The following is a 20,702-nucleotide window of genomic DNA, read 5'->3' on the forward strand; positions in this document are numbered from 1 at the left end:
AAACAAGTAAACAAGTAAACAAGTAAAGAACTAAACAACTAAACAACTAAAAAGAAAAAAAAAAGAAAAAAAAAAAAAAAAAAGGGAAAAAAGAAAACAAAAGGAATAAAACAAAAAGAAAAAAACAAATCAATGGAAGTGTGACAATATACATGTCAGCCTACATAAGCGTGCCGCATACCGTTGCATACACAGCTGTGATTTTTTTTTTTTTTTTTTTTTTTTTTTATGGAGGTGGAAAGGATTCACCTGCGGTACCTTCCGTAGGCAGTGGTATTTACTCCTCGAGGCTTAACTATTGTTGGTATAAGCAGTGCAACATTAGCACACATAAAATAATGACACGTGCAGGGGGTGTGTACGAACGTATCATCAGATGCATACTTCTTGTGGCCTGGGTTGAGTGCATCCACGGGCTTCCGCTTTGTGCTGATGACACCGACGTCGAAAAAAAAAAATTCACACATAAAATAGGATGAACATATATACAAACGGGTGAACGCACAGACGCGTATGGCGTGTCGTGTCAATTTTTGCGCGTAGCACCCAATTGCCATCAACCGTTGGTGATGTGGCCACTAAGTCGTTTGACCACTGAGCCGTTTGACCACTGAATCGTTTGACCACTGAATCTTCTGACCAGACAGGCGTCAGACCACTCGAAAATGGGCAACTAAGGCAGCTGCTCAGTGGGGGTGCTGAAATCAAAAGGGGAAAACTCAACAAAGTGGAAGTTCGGAATTTTGAACTCAACACACGCACAACTTGGACGCTTGCCAAAGGCTAATTCGCCGCAGAGACTGGCACTGAAATGTTTTTTTGCGATTTTCACCGTTAATGTTGCAGTGTTCGTTAAGTGGCGGTTTTCCTGATCGACTGTGGGGACACGTCAGTTTGTTCAGTTAACAGAGCAGTTAACAATTTTCCTTCGAATACCTAAACGTAATTTTCTTTCCTTCCGTCCTTGTTTTTTTTGTTTTTTGTTCTTTGTTTTTTCATACGCAATTAAACATAAGTTTGTTTAACTCCCCATATACACGTACAGATATGCAGAGCACATAGGGATGCGTGTAATGAAGTTAAGGATGAGGGGGGTAAAAAAAATTAAATAAAATAAAATAAACAAAAGTTCTCGGATGAAAAAGAAAAAAATATATTTATAAAAAAAAAAAAAACTTATTTTCTTCACTTTGTTTTTTTCGATATTGTCGGTGTGAGGTGGGACGGGGAAAGTATTTTTTTTTTTTTTTTTTTTTTTTTTTTTCCCATTTGAAAAAAAAAAAAAAAAAAAAATTGGAAAATGAGAGAAAAAACTGCACCACCTATCGTGTTGTTGTTCTTTGCTTTTTTTTTTTTTTTAAATTTGTTACTATGTTTTGTTATACTTTGATATACTTTGCTAAATTTGCTTATTTTTGCGAGTTTACAAAGGTGTGGAGGGGAAACGAAGCAAAATAACTGAATTGGCTATACCCCTATGCGGACTACACACAGTTAAAATATCGCTATGGAAGAAGGGGGGGTCAGCTGTTACAGGGGGAGTAAATCAGCGAAAGAGTAAAATGGCGTAACGTGCACTTGAACTGTGAAGGGAATGAATAAAATGAGGAAACTGATTCAACACAGTGGAGGAAAATACTTTAACTTAAATGACACAAAAATTGATGGAATTTTTTAAAGAGACGCTTTTAATTTTTTTGAAGCGTCACACAGTAATGTTTTGAAAAATAGCCATGTAGCCAACTTTAAACTGTCCATAAAAAATAAAAAAATGCCAATTGGGCGTAGAGGGAGCCTAGTAACAACAGATGGCGCAGGCTTCCAACTGAGGTGTGATTTGCTTAAAAACATGTGCCGCAGATCGGATGTGCACAAGTATGCACTTATGTGCAGGCTGGGGGTACACATATGGGAGGGGGGGGGGAACATGCTCTCGTCCTGAGCAGGGCTTAATATAATTTGCAGATGAAGGGAAATGAGTAAACCTAGGGGGAGGAAGACAACTATATTTCCTTGCGGTATGTGTGTACGTACGCATGTACATATATGATCATTTCTTTATGTACATATTTAAATGCCCTTTTGCCACCATAAGGTGTATTTGCATCCCTACGTGCAAACATTAGCTAAGCTTATTATCAGTGTGCATACAGGAGCATATAAGCCCCCATACATTTGCATGTTATTCTTTTTGCACGAGGCACTATACATACGGAAAAGCAAGAGGTACATGTGCCACCCAGTTTTATTTGTTCTACCACGGGAATCGAGGTAGATATATATACTGCGGGTCGTAAGGTTTACTTTTTTTTTTTTTTTTTTTTTTCAAATGAAAAGGAAAAGTTGGACGAAGCACACTAAGAATACGATCACAACACCTCTTTGCTTTAGGCCCGCCCCCATTTGTTAGGCTTAAGAAAAGTGTGTAAACGCAGATGGACATTTGCTCGTGAAGGGGAAAGAGTTAAAAGTAGCCTTGAGCTCATGTACAGGTTAATATTGGTTACTATACTATGCCCTGCCGTTCCCCTTTTTTCCCCCGTTGATCATTTTAAAAGCGTTCATTTGATTTTTTTTTTTTTTTGAAGAAGAAAGTTCGTTAGGTACACAGAAAAGGAAAATAGACATTGTAAAAGGGTTATATAGGTATTTCTTCCCTTTACATGTTTTTTTTTTTTTTTTTTTTTTTTTTTTTTTTTTTTTTTTTGACCCTTTCCAGATAGGTCACCGTTCTCACCGGTGGGAATGAATTCAGGTTTTTAGAATTTTTTCCCCGTTCGATGCTTTGCATTGCTGTGACTTACATATTTTGCTCGTTTTGAATTCCCTTCCGTTTAGGTGGTGAACAGACAAGCTCATTTTTGCTCTTCCTTTGATGTGCCGCACTTTCCCTTTGCGTATTCCCACAGGTATAGGCTCACAATACGTACCTGTTCGCACACGCCTTGTAAATACGTGCTTTGGCGCGATCGAGCGAAGAGACGGTAACGCGACTATACGCGCCTTGTGTAGAAAAAAAAAAAAAAAAAAAAAAAAACTTGATATGCTGGTCTTGTAAGTCAATTCATTACGCTTGCTAATATTACGGTGAACGATCTTCCCAAAGTGGTTATACCATCCGTTGTAAGGAACCTTTCCGAACGGTACGCCTTCATATCTGCGGACAGCACACATCACGTATACGGAATAACGCGGTACCTGGTTGATAGAAGCCCCCATAGAGAGACCTTCTACAGGGATCAATTCTTAACAACTCCGACCTTGGCAGCTCTGCGAGGGGGAAGGAAAAAAAATGAAAGGTGTGTAAAAATATGTAATCGTCGAATGTGAGGTAGGAAGAACAGGGGCACGGATAAGAAGACTCTATAACAAAATCGGTAAAACATCGATGATAGCCAAAAGGAGGTGTACCTCAAGATGCGATCCTTTATCTTATAGCCCTGTTGCACAACTGTCGCGACAGTTCCTTTCTCTTTGGTGCTATCATTAATTTCGAAGAGCGCCTCGTGGAAGAGGGGGTTGAATTTCTCATTAATCGGATCATATTTATCAATTCCGTATTTATTAAAAATATTATGTAGTATAGTCTCCGTCATTTGTATGCCTTTGTATATGTTGCTTATTTCTTCATTCTGCTTGAGAGATTCTTCGTTGATGTTTTTAATAGCTAGGGACAAATTATCCGCAACGTCCAGCAGGGATTTTGCAAAATTGCTAATGCAGTAGAGCTTGCTATTTTCGATTTCCTTCACATATCTGTGTCTTATGTTTTCATTTTCTGCCAATACGGACAAATACTTTTCCTTTAATATTTTATTGTCCACCATTTTCTCTTCTATGTCTCTTTTTGTTTTTCTAATTTCGTTAATTAAATCTGCCTTGCTCAATTTTTCGTAATTAATTTCCTTCATTTGTTCTTTGCTCTCTTCTGTCCCCTCCGCGCCTTTGCTCTGTTGATTTGACTGACTGTTTTGGCCGTCTTGATCTTTTTCTCCATTTCCCTCATTCTTCCTGTTTCCCTCATTCTTCCCGTTTCCCTCAATTCCGTCATTTCCGTTGCTTCCATTTTGTTCTTCCATGCCCCTGCTGGCGCCACCGTCAGACATGCCCGCCTTGCTGGTGAAAAGGCGCCCCTGCACCACCTTCCCGCAAATCTCATTTGGGGATACGTTGGCGAAGTAGTACCTTCTAAATGTCGCTCTCTGTATCGCGCAAGTATTCAAAGGGGACCTACAACTTACCCCCCGCCTCAAAAAAAAATGTGCATACTTCATACTGCGTAATTATTAAAGCCTAGGATATGCGTTCTGCAAACTGTTCCTTAAAAGGTTCGCAAAAAAAAAAAAAATATATATATATATTCTAACTGTTCATAAAGAATTTGCAAAGAATTTGCAGCGAATTTCAGAAGAATGGCAGAATATTCTGAACGAGCTAGCTATTTTTTCTTTTTTTTTTTTTTTTTTTTTTTCAAAGGTCAGGTAATTTTTACCCTCGTGGCTATTCGGCGAAAACCTCTATAACATACAACAACGCTGAACTCCTTTTCTGCGCAATTGCTCGACAGGGTTGAAGAAGGAGGAGAAATGCTGAAGTGGCCAAACGGGGAAAAGCAGTAAAAACAGTGTAGAAACCATATGAGAGGGCGGCGAGTGCACTGCAATTTTTTTTTTCGAGCAGAACGCTTCTCTCACCTTTTTTAAACTTCTGCATGGAACAAATAAAAAAAAAAAAAAAAAAAAGAGAGGGAAAACACATCCTTCTTAATTGTGTATTGATGCAGAATATAACAATTGGGAAAAATCACCCTGACTGATGCACCCCCAATTATTGAGGTGACCACGAAAAGGTGTTCCTTAGAAATGTTTTTGCAACTACTATGAAGGGATGCCCACGATAATGCCTTCCACCGTAAATTTTCCTGTGCACCATTGTAGCGGTGTATACCTGAATGGCAATCAACCCTAATCGCAGAACCTGCGAAACCAACACACATAATTGCTCTCCCCGTGGTTACGACGTTTTATAATGGCCAACCTGTGCAACGTCGGCTTTTGTAGCCTTGGCGGAATTTTCCCCATTCGCAGTGTCACCTCATATATGCCATAAACAATAAAGTGAGGAAAATAAAAAGAAAGAAGATTTACTACTTGTTGAAACTTCCCATAACGGAGGGACACATCCAACGGATGAAAGTCTACACAAGTGGACTATCTCGTCTTATCCGTGCGGTTTCCATTTTTACCACTTGGACAGTGACAATAAGGAGCAACTACTCGAAATATACACGTTTGGTTTCTCCACTTATGGGGTGAAGGGTATGCATAATTTTTTTCTTTCTTTTAATCTGAGCCACGGATGACATGTAATAACCAGAGCAATATACGTGCAAACTTAAATTGGAGGGTAACGGTTACTACCGCGACTACTTGTTTTTTTTGGGGGGCGCGCAACAGTACGCGACACGAATGGTGAAAGAAGCATGTGTCAGGAATGGTTAACACACGCGCAGAAGGGACAAAAAAAAAAAAAAAAAAAAAAAAAATCAGTTGGAGGGGAAATTAGGCAAATAAAAATGATGAGAATGGCTTTCCACTTAATTAAAAAAAAGAAAAAAAAAAAATAATAATAAATAGTATCGTCTTAATTATAACTACACGAACCTATCTACGTGCAGTGTTTGAATCCGAGGCTTTGCAAATTGGGACCCCCCTCTGAAGGACATCCTTACCTATGACAGATATGCGATGCGTTCAAATTATTCTTCACAAAGAGGGTCATACGAAAGTTGTACCCGCAAATGAATCGAAGAAGGAGCGAAATTTTCCTTGAAAATTGGCCCCATGTATTTTCTCCCCTCTTAAAGGGATTTCAAAACAATGGAGGCCAGCTTATTATTTTGCTTAATTTCGTCCTTGACTAAGCGCTTTTCGCACTTCTGCTTCATTATGGCATTATTCTTCACTTTCATTTTTTTTTCCTTTTTCAATTTCTTGTCTTGTCGCCCAAACGTAGAGGAGGAAATTTGGGCCCTGCAGGGGTTGCAAGAAAAATGGGATAGTAATGAATATGGAGATTCCACACTTGTTGAAGGCATGCAAGTACATCTCCGTGGGGTGGAAACCATCGAATGGAGGATTCATGAGGGAGAGATGGCTCATCGTCTTATACGTCTGATCCATCCTACATGCCAGTAATTAAGCGGGATGCTGAAGTACTGGTATGTATGAAGATACCGCTACTGGGTACCGCTCCGTTTCTTACGTTTTTAAATTGTCTATGAGATTATCCCTCTTCTTCTTCTGACGAGCAATGTACTTGATGTCCTCCGTGGATATACCCTCCTGCTGAAATTTATTTTTCATTTCCCTCATTTTTTGTTTCATTTTTTTAATTTCCTTCTCCTCTTCCATTCTCTCAAAAGGATCTTCATATATGTTGTCACTGGGTTTGTATTCATGAACGAAGCTTGCATTTTCTTCATTTATTTTTATTTGCTTTTTCTGGAATCGTCTGACCCACCCTTTGGTATTTTTGTCGTAAATCAATCCACTTTTATTCTTTTTCATCATTTTTTTTTTCGCAAAGTTTTCCCATTTTGTATTTTTTTTCTCTTTAGGGATTTTGGAGTACCTAGGTATGTTGAAGTGGTTTATTTTAGTCATCTGGTACGAGGGATCTCCAAAGTCGTCTTTTCCGCTCTTGAGGGCCTCCATACACTGGACAATGTACTTCAGGTTTTCTTGCGCCCTGGATTTTATGCTGCATATTGGGAATGGGGGCGGGGGAGGAAAATACAGTGTCTCATGTGAAAGGGGATCTATAGTGTAGTCACCGCGTTGAAGGCAGTTCATCACGTTTGTAGTGACTCTCCTTAACTGCCGCCACGCAGTTGCATCTCCCTGAGCGTTACTCATTTTCCGAGGGGATTATAGAGTTGTCATAGGCCAACAGGTGCTGCGAACAAAATTCTATACTCATTTTGCCTTTTTCTTAATGGCGAAAAATATGGTTAACAGAATTAATATATAAAAAATGAAAATAAAAAAAAGGGAAATGAACCAAGTAGGAGGTTACAGCGCGAATGATAGGGATGTAGCAAATGTTACTCTTATGTATTTTTTTTCTTTTTCTTTTTTTTTTTTAAAAAAAATTGGTAACCAAGAAAAAACAAAGGGAATAAAAAAAAAAAAAAAAAAAAAAAAAAAGGCGAACGGCGTGCTCACGACTGGAACGTAACGCAACCAGGTAGCTTTTGCGTCCCCCACGGGGCTACGTACCATATGCAGCAATTCACATTGCATAGAAGTATATAACGTATGTATACACTTTTGTATGATAATTACATCTTGCGCTTTCCCCCTTCTTTTTTTTTTTTTTTTTTTTTTTTTTTCCAAGCGCTGCATCCTTTATCTTGCTTAATTGGTTATATACAATTTAATTACGACATAGAGGGGGGACGCTCTTTTCTGGAGCCCCTACATCTGGGTAGAGTTATATATATATATATATTTTTTTTTCGTTTAGGGGTTCACGTGTACCATCAGGGATGCCTGCTCCTCATTTCTCCTCCTTTTTTTGCAGTTCCCCTTTTCGGCATTACTCAAAAGAATATCACCATGTCGCATGATGGATTCGATTCTGTCAGCTGAAGTGATTTGTCCTTTTCCGCATTGATCCCTTTGATGAGGAGAAAATCAAAGGCGGCACCTCACGTTACGGACAATATTGCTAAAGTGTGAAGAAGAAAAATTGTTACCTTTACCAAGAGGGGGTAGTGCGTCCTCTTAAGGGCTAGTTATGAGCACGTGTCAGATCCATCCTGCTCCCCCTTGCCCCACCGTACTTACCTCCCACCATGGTCTTTAACTATATAACCTTAACTCTGTGCACTCCTCTAAGGAGGATCCCTGCACACGCCGCTGCCCTATTCAGTGCCCCATTATATATATGTTGTTGATTTGTACCCTGTATATATATCGTGCTGTATTTGGATTGGACCCCCCAGGTGTGCAGAAATCTCTGCATAGAACAGAACATTTTGATAAAATTAATTTCCCCTTCCCCATCTCTACATCCTGATACCTTTTTTTGCACTTCACCGTAACATACGTTATTTGATGGAGTTATTCAGAGGGATAATAAAATCTTTGATCTGATCAACCGATACGCGACCCTCTACCGTTACACCACACAACATTTCAACGTACTATATTAAGCCCCCTCAGGATGCACAATCCTTGCGTACCTTTCCTCACAACGTTGCAAATCCGCATAATTTCTGAAATCATATAACGGGAGGGGATATCTCTCCAATGTCCCATTTGTGGACACCTTCAAAATGCCTGAAACATGCGTGGGTAATTCAGTCCTCCCGACAGCGGAAGGTGTTAATATATGTTTTGTTAAAGCCGAAAAAAAGAACGATGACGCCAAAATTATGCAAAGGTGTGTATCCTACAGGTTCAGGCGAATGTCGCTCCTCGCCTGGAAATGGCCCGCAACTGACTGACAGATTGACCAAATGAATGGAAGGATGAGTGGACGAGCCAAATACGGGATTGTCCGGTTGAGACTTCCCATAAGAAACATGTATGCACAGAGCTGGCTTATTCATAAAATTGCTTTTCTACTTCAAAATCAATTTAGTAGGAGAAAAAAAAAAAAAAAAAAAAAAAAGTTCAAAGGGAGGCGAAAATATGCAGACGCGGAAAAGTGTCACATAGACATGTACATATGCACTGAATAGCCCAACGTAATTATGCGTATATTTAATGTATGTATCCAACTGCTACGCAGAGTGGACATGCCAAGCATTGCCAGGCATATTTTTTTGAAAAGAATTCAATTGAGTCCACTAACTTGAGGCATGAAGTACACTGTGCGTGTGAATTTGCATTTCACATACTTTTACCCTTTCTCTTAATTTGTTCCATTCATGACGGAGGAGCAGACATTTTATTTAACTCCTGGTTGGACACATCGGAGCATTCGTTTCCTTTTTTTTCCATTTCCCCCATTGTACCTGCTTTTACTGCACCCTTCTTCTGCGCGAAGGAATGATCCATCACCGGGCAAAAAAGGAACATATATTTTTGTTCAACCCTTGAGCAATGGCTCACCCCTGATATGGTGTTCATATTTTTAAACTTTTAGCAAATTTCAAAGTCGACAGAATAATACAAGCCAATTATTATTAACACCTTCCTCGCGAGCAGAAAATTCCCCCTTCTTTATTTTCATCAACGCATGTGTAGCAAAGGAAGTTTTGTGTGTGCATCTATCTGCAAGTTTATTGCAATATCCTAACAATAATTTTTTTTTTTTTTTTTTTTTTTTTGCGCCAGTCTTGCGGAAACAGGAAAACTAATGAACTTTCGACAGGTCGAAATTATAATACACCCGTCGTGCTTGCGCGAACGTGAGGTTACCACGTAGTGCATACCGCACAGTTTATTTCACATGTACTAACTCCCCCGTATGTGTGTAAAAAGGAAATACTCATTATCGTCAAGAGAAATATCTCCTCCGCATTTCACCTGCACAGTTCAGGTGAAAAAAAGGGAAAAAAAAAAAAAAAAAAAAAAAAAAAAAAAAATAGTTGTTTATTACACCCTTCGCCTTATTCACATATATATTTCTTATGCATACATGTACTTTTTTTTTTTTTTTTTTTTTTTTTTTCGAACACGCACATGTATAATTACTGATGATTTTATGAAAATCGAGAAAAATTGAATTCGACGCTACGAGGAGATACGGAAAATAAGAGGGAGAAAAAAAATCCAGAAGATGAAAAAAAGAAAAATACGTCAATCTGGTTATACGAACAGTGCGGAACAATTTTGTTAAAGGCGACCAGCAAACTGAAGGCAATAATAATAAAAAAAAAAAAAAAAAAAAAAAAAAAAAAAAAAAAAACCTCTTCGCTTTACCCTGCGGAGAAGAAAAAGAAGCACATCATCCAGTAAACCATCGGATCAACAAAATGCAAACGAAAAGAAGGAAGGGCGGCGCCAAAGATAGAGCCATATCCCATGGAAGCGTTTTGAAAAAGAATGCAGTAGCCACAATGAAGCAGTCACGAACAAATGTAAGACACATTGATAAGTTAAAAATATTGAAAGAAATAAATAATGAAGGAAGGAAAAACATCCTTATGGAGGATATAGAAAAGGTTAAGGAGATAGCAAGTTTTTTAAAAAAAACATCGGATAAAAACTCCTTGAAGGAGAAAAAAAACAACGAGGACAGAAGTCGGAGCACTGTACTCAAGCATAATGAGCCAAACATAAATAGAACCTTGACAGAAAAGGAAAAAAAGGAGCATAGCCATGGTCGTGGTCCCACTAAGGAGGATACGCACCCGAGAGGAAGAACTAGTAATAAACAAGTAACACACAATAGGAGCAGAAGAACAAACGAAAGAAAAACACTCTCCACAGGGGACTTGGTCTTACAGGACGACATGAGGGAGGAAGAAAGTTTATCCACCTTGCTCCAAGGATTAAGTAAAAAACGAGGAGGAAGTAGTGAAGAAGGAGCAAGTAACGCGGAAGGAGCAAATAGCGTAGAAGAAGTAAGTAGCGCAGAAGAAGTAAGTAACAATGAAAACAGACACGCCAGTAGGGGAAGTACGCGAAGAAGAAGAGGCGCTCCAAGCAGTCGCGGAAGGAACAACAAAAGTCACTCTTTGGATAAAATGGGTGAAGTTCAAAAGGGTGTAAAAAGTGACAATAGTGCGAAAGGTGCGAAAATTGGTAAAAGTGAGAAAAACGTGAGGAAGGAAGAAAAAGTGAAAAAAGGAAATATGACACACGTAAAAGAACACCATGGAAACCGTAAGAGTAAAAATAAAAAAGACCACATAGTAATTGACGATAATAACATTTACATTGTGATAGACGACCTAAATGAACAACTAAACGACAAAAATGCAATAATAAACAAACTGAATATCACGAATGACACGTATAATTTTTTAATGAATAAAAAAAAGGAAATGAGAGGAGGGAAACGGACAAACGCCCATTATTCTTTCATGGGAGATTCTCACCCTGTTAGGGACCAAGGGGTAAAAGTGGACTCACTCGAGGGGATAGACATTGATGCGGATGAAGAGGATGCGTTCTACGGTGAAGGGGATGACGAAGAAGAAGAGATTCTGGACGATGATAATTATGAAAGTTATAATGATGAAAATAGTGATGATGAAGAAGATGAGGAGGAGGAGGAGGAGCAGGACGACGACGACGATGGGGACGAGTACGACTTCGATAACAAGAGCGTATCGATAAGGGGCATTGGGGAGGACTCCACGAATGATGAGCTGGAAGATTTAGAGTTTAGCGAAATTTACGAATCTCATAAAACCAAAACAGGATATTTGCACACCTTCGAGGGAGCGATGCCCGAGGGTGAGCAGGCGAGGGCAAGTTGTCCAGTCGAGATATCCAAGAAGGAGAAAAAGAGGGACCAGGTCGAAGGGGGGAACCGAAAGGAGCAAATAGGGAACAAAACGAAACGGACGAACTTAATGAAAGATGAAAGCCTAGACAAAGGTGGGAAGAAAGACGAGGCGAACCTAACCGAACTGAGGGGAATCAAACCTCTCTCCCCAGAGAACGCTGAGGGAGATGTCCATTTAGTGAAGAAAGGCAACGTCAAAATGAACGATCAGGGCGTTAGGAAATCTAAGGAAGAGGCTAACCCTAATTCAGTTGGTGGAAAAAGGAGAAACCGTAGTACAATGGAGTTGAAGGATGTGCGCCCACAATGGGAAGAAGCACAGAAGAAAAAATCAGGGGATGCAGTGAAAGGAGGAAAAGAGAACAAATTGGATCAAGGAGAGGAACAATGGAACGAAGAATCAGTAATACCCATAATACCACTAGTGCCTGTTCTTCCAGTAGAGGCGGCAGGGCTAGAAAAATTACTTAATATGCAGGAAATATACAATATAGAGGAGCTGGAGGAGGAGTCGGAATTGGAGCAGGAGGAACAAGGAGCAGAAAAAAGAAAAAGGAGAAAAAAAATGGACCATAGGGGAAAACGAGAAAAGATAAAAATGAACAGCCAAAAGGGAAGAAGGAACCACAAAAGCGACGAACTGGACAGACTATACAAGCAGATTAATAAAAAGGATACGAACATTGATGGAAAGGTTGATAGGAACGTTGAGGACGAGATGATAGAGGAAGAAGAAGAAGATACAAAGGACGGAGATTCAAACGAAGAAGACGAATTTAATTCCTCACATTACAGTAAAATAGAAAAGTTATTATCCATTTCGAAGGATATTTCTAAATATAATATGACCATTGACATTACGGATGAGGAACAAGAGGAAAAACTCTCCAACGTAAGTTATACCTTCAAAGGAAGGGGGGAGAATTTAGATAAGGAAGATAAGAACAGAAGTAAGGAAAAGGTAGTACTACTTCCATTGCAGATGGAATGTCTACAAGGGAGTTCGATTGACAAGGGAGAAATTAAAAAGACCAAGTTGAAAAACATTAAAAGGAGAGGCAATACGGAAAATAGGAAAGAAGAAAAGAAGGCAAAGATGAAGAGAAAATATAGCAAGGAGGGCATGGACGGTAATTTAAAAAGGGTTCAAGAGGGTAGCTATAAAAATGCCGATCAGAAGGAACTCACAGAAAGGAAGGAAGGAGATAAGCTGAGCGGTGCCTACCATCCGGGAGGTGAACTCTCCAAGGGTATGGATACACTAAAGAGTAAAAGGAAAAATGCCCAGGAGGGTAAGGAAGAAAATGTAAACAAAAGGTTAAAGAAAGACGAATGCGTGGGCGGTGTGAATTCCACGGTAAAGGAGAAAACCCCCCCTGTGGTACCAATCTTGGAGGAGAGTCCAGTAGTGGAAGAATCAGTGAGTGAGAGCGCGTCAACGAGCGAACAGAAAGATGCTAACGAAGAATCGCTGATTGTTGCAGAAAAGGGGGGAAATAAGGAGGAACAGGAGGAGAATCCACAAGCCGGGGAGGTGCAGTCAGACCAGATAGAGGATATAAACAAAGAGGTGTCGGAGGAACCTTTTACAGACATGGTGGCAGAAGACGCCGAAGTGAATGTTGTGCTGAAAGAACTTATAGAAGAGGGAACCGCAGCGAGGGAAGAGGAGGCGGTTAGAGTGGAGGAAATCAGGGGTGAAGAGGAAGTTTCTATTGAAATTGACGAAAAGGGGGAGAGCCTTGCGAAGGAGGACAAGGAAGACGATCAGATCGGGGACAAGGAACAGGACGCAGAAGAAGTTGTAGTTGAACTGAAAGAAATAGAAGCGCCCGAAGAGGTGAAGGAGGAGGGAGAAGACAAGGTGGACAAGGTGGACCAGATGGACGAGGTGGACAAGGTGGACCAGGTGGACCAGGTGGACCAGGGAAAGGGAGCGCATGGAGGAGTGATAGAGGAGAACCATGTATCGGTGCCAACCCAATCGAAGAGCTTGGCCCAAGGAAAAAAAAACAAAGGCACGCAGAAAATAAAAAGAAAGAAAAAAAAAATATTCATCCCAGAGTTTGAAAATGACATGCTATTGAAGCTCGAAAAGAAGGTTACCGGAAAACTGAGTCGCAGTGAGGAGGTAAAGGAAAAAGTGACGGAAGAAGTGAATGAAAGGAAGGAAGAAAAAGAAGAAGAGAAAGAAAAAGAAGTGGAAGAAGTAAAGGAAGAAGTGAATGAAGAAGTGGATGAGAAAGTGGATGTAGTGGATGAGAAAGTCGATGTAGTGGATGAGGAGGTGACGGAAGAAGTGAATGAAAGGAAGGAAGAGATAAAGGAAGAAAAAGAAGAAGTGAATGAGGATGTAAATGTAGTGGCTGAGGATGTGACAGAAGAGGTGGTTGAGGTGAAAGAAGAAGTAAAGGAGGAAGTAACAGAGGGCGTAAAGGATGATGTAATGCATGATGTTAAGGAGGATGTAAAGGAGGAAGTAAAGGCAGCAGTAGAAGAGGACGAAAAGGAAGGAGAGGATAAAAAAGTGCTTGAGGTGGTGAATGAAGAAGTGAATGATGAGGTGAATGAAAAAGTGGTTGAAGAGGTGAATGAAGAAGTGTTTGAAGAAGTGAATGAAGAAGTGGTTGAAGAGGTGAATGAAAAAGTGGTTGAGGAGGTGAATGAAGAAGTGGTTGAAGAGGTGAATGAAGAAGTGTTTGAAGAAGTGAATGAAAAAGTGGTTGAAGAGGTGAATGAAGAAGTGGTTGAAGAAGTGAATGAAGAAGTGGTTGAAGAGGTGAATGAAAAAGTGAATGAGGAGGTGAATGAAGAAGTGGTTGAAGAGGTGAATGAAAAAGTGAATGAGGAGGTGAATGAAGAAGTGGTTGAAGAGGTGAATGAAAAAGTGGTTGAAGAGGTGAATGAAAAAGTGAATGAGGAGGTGAATGAAGAAGTGGTTGAAGAGATGAATGAAGAGGATGTCCCTGCCATAGAGGGGGTGTGCAACAATGAGGAGAGTGGCCCCCAGGAGAAGGAGGATATGAGTGAGTTGAGAAGAAGTGCGAATGAAATTCTTGTTGAAGATAGGAGCGAGGAGTATCAAGTACCTGACCATGGTAGCAATGATAACGAATCGACAAACTCCGACTTCACAGATTTGAATGTGTCATCGAGGAAGGTATCTTGTGAAAATGAACAGGGTTGCCAACTGGACAAGGAGAGCTCGCTGAAAACGTTGGAAGAATTAAGAACCAAGCAACGCTTAGAAATGGAGACGGAAGAATGTGATGAGAGCTTTTACATCCAGGTAGAAAATGGTGCATGAAACGGTAGAACCGATGTGATGGAAAAGTATATCCCTCGTTTGGAACGAAATCAAGAACGCTGTACATGTAGAATCTAACAAATGTGTGTACCTTTAAGTCTGAGACCATCCCTCTTTCTGCAGGATGGGAAAATATATAACAAGGTGAGCCTACAGTCCACTGCTGAAGCAGTTAGGTCCGTAGTATAGTGTGCACCACCAGAAGTATAGAACAACCGAGCCCCCACTAAAAGGAGTGCCTCACCCAAGAAAGCTCTCGACCCATTTGGGTTTCCGCAAAAAATTCACGCCCCGTGCGTACTCTAATTTTTACAAAAAAAATACAGAAAAAAGCAATACAAAAAAAATTTCTTTTTAAACGTACATGTGTATATGGTTATATGTAGTGTATCCCAAAACGTACAACGAAATAAAAAGGTTCTTGAGGAGGGGGAAAAACAACGAGTCCCTGTTCAGACGGGTAGCATATTGCCATCCTACCCCTGGAGGTCGAATCAACACATGTAGGGCCGATGGATGTTGACGAAATGTTAAGTCAGTTTTTTAGATAATTTTCCCTTGGCGAGCTCGCCATTTCGCTTTTTTATTTTTTAGCCTACCACCAAGTGATTCTTATCATTTATCAATATTAAGGTTCGAGAATCAATGCACATGGTGTAGCAGTCGTCCACAGGGGAGGCATGAATACCCGTGTGCCGGAAGGTAAAAATCCTGAGGACTCATCCATACACCTGTGTCTATGTGATGTATACATGCATATCTGAATAAAATCCGCTTCCTCCAGAATTCTTAAATTTTCAAAATTTTTTTTAATTTTTTTTAAAACATCCCCGCTGCACGATACGCTGGTTGTATTATTTGTCACACTAAAATATGGTGTATTTTTTTTTTTTTTTTTTATTCATTATTTTTTTATTCATTATTTTTTTATTCATTATTTATTTCCACGTGAGCACTGCGTACGTTGCTCAAATTAAAACTTGTTTAAATGTTTCGTCGCGTCAAAATATCAGCGCTTTACCTTTCGAGTGGAGAATAGCTCCATCTACAGACAGGGTTTCAGAAGGGGGGGGGGGGGGGATTAGCATAAAGCAGAGGCCCAACCGACTGTTCCTTTTCGTGACTCTGCATTTGGATATTACCGCGTAAAATGGGATGCGATCTGGGTGGGGGTGTACACTTGCCTTGATTTTAGGGGGAGAGAGGGGTATGCAAAATCGATGAAGGCATGAACTACCCTCCTTATGTATGGATAAATACTACAAAAAGAACTATATCCGGTGGACCTAATGATGGATGCTTCACCTATCATGTGCATCAATTATCCCCTTCTCATGTGGACCTAATACAGCACCTGCAGACAATCACCAAAAAGTTATATCCCCCCTTTTCTTTTTCCTACACAGGGGCGTGAGGTATGTAACCATAAGTAATGTGACCCTAACTTGGTACTCCTACATCCTATACCTTTGATCATTAACAATTTTGTTGAACAAATTCGTTAGGCACTTGGTTTAGTATACGTGGTGTGAAGTGTCTCTCGAACAGGATTCGTACGATCACGTAAATGTTATTTTTTTTTTTTTTTTTATTTTTTCTATGCATTTCGAAAGGTATACTTCCCCCCCCGTATGGAGCATTTTTTTATTTTTCGAAAGTCGTACATTTCTAGGCCGTAGAAAAAAAAAAAAGGGGGGGTGGGAAATTTTCACTCATTTTTGCGCAACTTGCAAGTATAATTTTTTAAAGGGTAAAAAAAAAAAAAAAAAAAAAAAAAAAAAAAAAGGATGTAGGGATTCCCTGTGACGCCGCGCCTATGCATTTATATCTATACATATACGTACATATGTAACAAAATAATATATATATACCTTATGCTAAGCGTAGGAATTCTCTCGCCAAGAGGGTGGATGGTAGGCCCCGGGGCGACGATCATCCCCAAAGGGATGAAAGGGGGGTATTGCCCCCAACTCGGCACGCGGACTGAACCGTTTGCAAGATCCGCGTATGCCCACGTGCCCCGCGACTGGAAGGAAAGAAAAAAACGTATTAATTTAAATTTCGCATCGGTCGAGCTTTTTTTTTTTTTTCGCGCATATTAAAAAATATCGGCTGAGTGCTACAAACTCCGCATAGGGGGAAAAAAAGAAAAAAAATGCGAAGCGATAAACCGCAAAAAAAAAAAAAGAAAAAGAAAAAAAACACTAAATAGTAATAATGCAACCGATGTATTGAACCAACGTGTTGAAACAACGCACGCGAAAGTAGCGCGTACGCAACGCATGCGAAGGAACCCTAAGAGTTTGTGATCATCGAAGGAACTCCCTTTCCGTTGTTCCATTTTTCCATTCAACAGAAAAAAAAAAAAAAAAAAAAAAAAGCGTAATCGCAGAGCAGGCGAGAAGTTATTTTATTAATTCCCTTACTGACAACAAAACGAACTTTACTTAAACCCACCGCTTCATTTAGCTACCTCAGTGAAGAAGGAAATATCCTCCCCAAGGAAACCAAACCACAAAAGCACATTTATTACATCTCCGTTCACTTTGGCAAAATGGTAAAAAGAAGAAAATGGAAATTTTTATTTTCTTAATTCTCCATAGATTGGGATTATAATGGACTGATATGGATAGGGCTGGAAATGAACAGAGAAATACTGACTCCCCCAGAAGGCAAACTATACTATAGCAATATAAAAGTTGGGAGCCTTGGGAGAAGCGCCAAAAAAAAAAAAAAAAAAAAAAAAAAAAAAAAAAAAAGAGCTCCTTACGCAGAGGAGAATGTGCTTCGTTGCCACGTTTCTCCATATCACCACACGTGATCATCGCTAACCCCCTCCTTTTTTTACCCCTCCCCGTCGCAGAGTAACATTAAAGCGTTTCAATTGAGACCCCTCAAGAAGAAGGAGCTCCTAGATAAGTTGGATGATTACAAGAAGGAGCTAAGTGGCCTACGCATCAGCAAAGCCATAGGAAACTCAGCGAAGAACTCCAAAATATGCAGTGTTAGAAAGAGTAAGTTTTTTCGGATGGCGACACCCATTTGCCCTAGTTGGCTATATACCCTGTCCTTTTTCTTGTGAAGACGACTAATCGGGAACTCTTTGTGGAGGCCTCCTTCCTGCTTTGTTGTTGTTTTCCCATCCACACTACATCAAACACATAACTGCAAACACTCATTTAACTATTTTATCAACCCACCCCTTTCCTATCCCCAAAGACATCGCTCGTGTCCTGACGGTCTACAACCAGAAAAGAAAAATGGAACTGAGAAAAAAATACAAAAATAAAAAATTCAAGCCTTACAACTTGAGGAAGAAATTAACGAAAGCCAAGAGACTGGAGTTAACCCCCAAGCAGAAGGCCGCCGTGACATTAAGGTGAGGAAGTCTTACAAAAATGAGGAGAGAAAAGAAAAAAAAAAAAGTGTTGCGACACAGTTTATGTTTGCCATTCCATAGGGAGGAACACACCTTCGTGTAATGTTTCACCTGTATTTGTGCAAGTAGTGAAAATTTTGTATCCCCATATTTTATTTTATTTTTTTTTTTTTTTCCATCTGGCAGAACGCAAAAGAAATTACAGAACTTCCCGAAGAGAAAGTACCTCCTAGTCCAAAAAGCATAAACGAATGTTCCTTATGAAGGCCTCCTTTTTTTAACGACAAAAGTTTATTTTCCCATACACTCTTGTTGTTAACCTTTTATGCCCCTTTCTCTCTGTTATACATGCGGTGTATTTTTTTTTTTTTTTTTTTTTTCACTTTGGAACTATGTAACGTGTAAAAAAAGAACTCGATCTAAATCAAATGGAGAATTGATGGACATATCGTTGAACTGCGCACATAGTAACATAACTTTAGATAGGTGGTTAATTTTTTTTTTCGGTGGGGAAATGTATCCACGAGCAAGTCAAACTCGTATGTGTGTACATACAAAAGTGAATGTTTCACAACACAAAAAAAAAAAAAAAAAAAAAAAAAAAAATGGTGATCAACTGTTTGAGTGATCGGTGTTATCACTATGAGGGGTTATTCAATCCTCAGCTACATCAACTGCTACGTTCGGTAGGTGCCTTCCACTAGGTTAACATCTGTGGGTCATCGTGGAAGGCCCAAACATTGCTTCGATTTTCCGCCTTATATATACGTTTGTTCTTGTCATTCTCGTAAATATAATCGTACTTGTTAAAAACAAGGCGTCTTTGCTGTACAGACAGAATGGGATGAAATTGGGAGAGGGGGAAGGATTATGTAGATGATGATGTGGAAACTCAGTTGTACAAAGCGTTCGTTATAATGGGCATGAGATTTCATAAAAAAGGAGTAGCTCTTTTCCCCACTGGGAATAATGGGGGGAATGGCCACTGCTTTTTTTTTTTTTTTTTGCTTTTTCTCGTGTGCAATGTTTACGTGTCCTATTTTGGAAAAGGGGATGTTGCTATGCCTGACACACACAGATTCGTCGATGGCGTCAATCCAGTGCTAAATACGGGAAAAGGGTAAAATAGTGTGAAAGAAAGAAAAGAGTAAGAAATACGGTGAAGCATTTGAACACATGTGCGTGTCGCCTTGCAGGTGCTTGATAGTGGACCCAACGTACCTCGCTAATTAGGGTGACCTTGGCCCCAGGATAGTGCTTGTTAATGAGGAACCTAAGACGAGACGGGGAATGGAAGAAAAAAAAAAAAAAAAAAAAAAAAAATGGTGATAAGCAACTTAGACAAACAATAGTACATGCACATGTACAACAAAAATGGGGAAAGGACAAATAGGGGAAAGCAGCACTTTGTTACCTTAAATAATTTTTAATTCCGTGAAAATGACCTAAATAACCGTTGTACTTGAAGGCGAAGTGCCCCCGCTTCGCGCCCATTAAGGTGCATATTCCCATACCCTTCAAACGGAGAAAAAAAAAAAAAAAAAAAAAAAAAGTCATACGGGTTTTGCAATATTTCAACAGTTGTGAATGCGGAAGAGCGGAACCAATCCGTCTTCCTGCACAACGTGCGAAAACTAATTGGATTTTTTTTCATCCTTTGTGTACATTTCCCTGGTCAAAGATGTTGAGAACGGCCTTAATCTTTTCCACTTCATTTGGGTCGACGTCCCGCTCTCCGAACACCATTTCAATTGGTGTGTGCCTTTAAAGGGGTGAAGCGGCACGGTGCGGAGAAAATCATGTGAAAATGTGTAGAGAACAAATGGTTAGTTACGAAGAGGAGGAAAAAACTAAATCTGGACTCGCCACATATATTGGGTAACGCCACCTGCGTATGCGCTACTCCCGTGATCTCCTTTTGTCTTACACGTCGTCAGTTCTTCCAGTGCCCATTTCTTCCACGTTGTACAGGTAGCCAACATCGGGGATTTTGTAGCTGTTTCATGGGAAAAAAAAAAAAAAAAAAAAAAATGTAAATAAAGATATGAACAGGTCAGGCAAAATGGAGAAAAAAAAGTGCACAGTTTATGAACACATGCAGAAAAAAAAGTAGATACACATGTATATGTACATATGAATATACCACTGGGAACGCTAAAATGCTTTGGTGCCTTCCCAAACGCAACTGAGAGACCTACTTCTTCTGTGCAATGTTGGTACTTATGACGTAGTCAAAATCTTGCGACTTCCTGAGTTCTCCATATTCAAAGTTAGGGTATATTTTGGGCCTCCTGAGTTTAAAGGGTGAGTCGTCATAAATGGGGTATCCCCACAAGAAGACCTTGGAGTTGTGGCTCCTGTTCGTTCGGCTGGCGTTTCGCCTGTTCTGTTTTCTTGGGTGTAGGACAAATGATGGGCAAGAAGGGACACCCCTACGCTTAACGCGCAATGGTCCCACTCCCTGCTGGGCGTGAAAAGCGATGCACACAAGAATGAGCGCAACGCATTTCATGTTTTCGCGCCAACCAACGGAACAACGCTGCGGAA

The 20,702-nt window shown here is 39.9% G+C and overlaps 5 protein-coding genes across 5 annotated transcripts; 2 read left to right on the forward strand and 3 right to left on the reverse strand.

Moving 5' to 3' along the window:
* Positions 1-3,239: 3,239 nt before the first annotated feature.
* PKNH_0922500 (GrpE protein homolog, mitochondrial, putative) lies at positions 3,240-4,274 on the reverse strand (the record flags this gene model as incomplete). Its single annotated transcript, XM_002259213.1, has 2 exons — positions 3,240-3,270; positions 3,412-4,274. 2 exons carry the CDS (start codon positions 4,272-4,274, stop codon positions 3,240-3,242), a joined length of 894 nt encoding a protein of 297 aa, XP_002259249.1.
* A 1,586-nt stretch (positions 4,275-5,860) lies between these two features.
* PKNH_0922600 (ribosome biogenesis regulatory protein, putative) lies at positions 5,861-6,981 on the reverse strand (the record flags this gene model as incomplete). The annotated part of the gene is made up of 3 exons (XM_002259214.1): positions 5,861-6,032; positions 6,265-6,762; positions 6,914-6,981. 3 exons carry the CDS (start codon positions 6,979-6,981, stop codon positions 5,861-5,863), a joined length of 738 nt encoding a protein of 245 aa, XP_002259250.1.
* Positions 6,982-9,988: 3,007 nt separating this feature from the next.
* Positions 9,989-14,776, forward strand: PKNH_0922700 (conserved Plasmodium protein, unknown function; the record flags this gene model as incomplete). Its single annotated transcript, XM_002259215.1, has 1 exon — positions 9,989-14,776. One exon carries the CDS (start codon positions 9,989-9,991, stop codon positions 14,774-14,776), a length of 4,788 nt encoding a protein of 1,595 aa, XP_002259251.1.
* Positions 14,777-17,330: 2,554 nt separating this feature from the next.
* PKNH_0922800 (60S ribosomal protein L35, putative) lies at positions 17,331-18,402 on the forward strand (the record flags this gene model as incomplete). Its single annotated transcript, XM_002259216.1, has 4 exons — positions 17,331-17,333; positions 17,640-17,790; positions 17,996-18,155; positions 18,342-18,402. 4 exons carry the CDS (start codon positions 17,331-17,333, stop codon positions 18,400-18,402), a joined length of 375 nt encoding a protein of 124 aa, XP_002259252.1.
* A 453-nt stretch (positions 18,403-18,855) lies between these two features.
* On the reverse strand, positions 18,856-20,667 carry PKNH_0922900 (conserved protein, unknown function; the record flags this gene model as incomplete). The annotated part of the gene is made up of 7 exons (XM_002259217.1): positions 18,856-18,981; positions 19,187-19,258; positions 19,377-19,428; positions 19,570-19,670; positions 19,821-19,917; positions 20,083-20,151; positions 20,354-20,667. The coding sequence occupies 7 exons, from the start codon at positions 20,665-20,667 to the stop codon at positions 18,856-18,858; spliced, it is 831 nt and encodes a 276-aa protein (XP_002259253.1).
* Positions 20,668-20,702: the final 35 nt, after the last annotated feature.

The sequence above is a fragment of the Plasmodium knowlesi genome (assembly GCF_000006355.2).
Source record: "Plasmodium knowlesi strain H genome assembly, chromosome: 9".
Taxonomy (NCBI): Eukaryota; Apicomplexa; class Aconoidasida; order Haemosporida; family Plasmodiidae; genus Plasmodium; species Plasmodium knowlesi.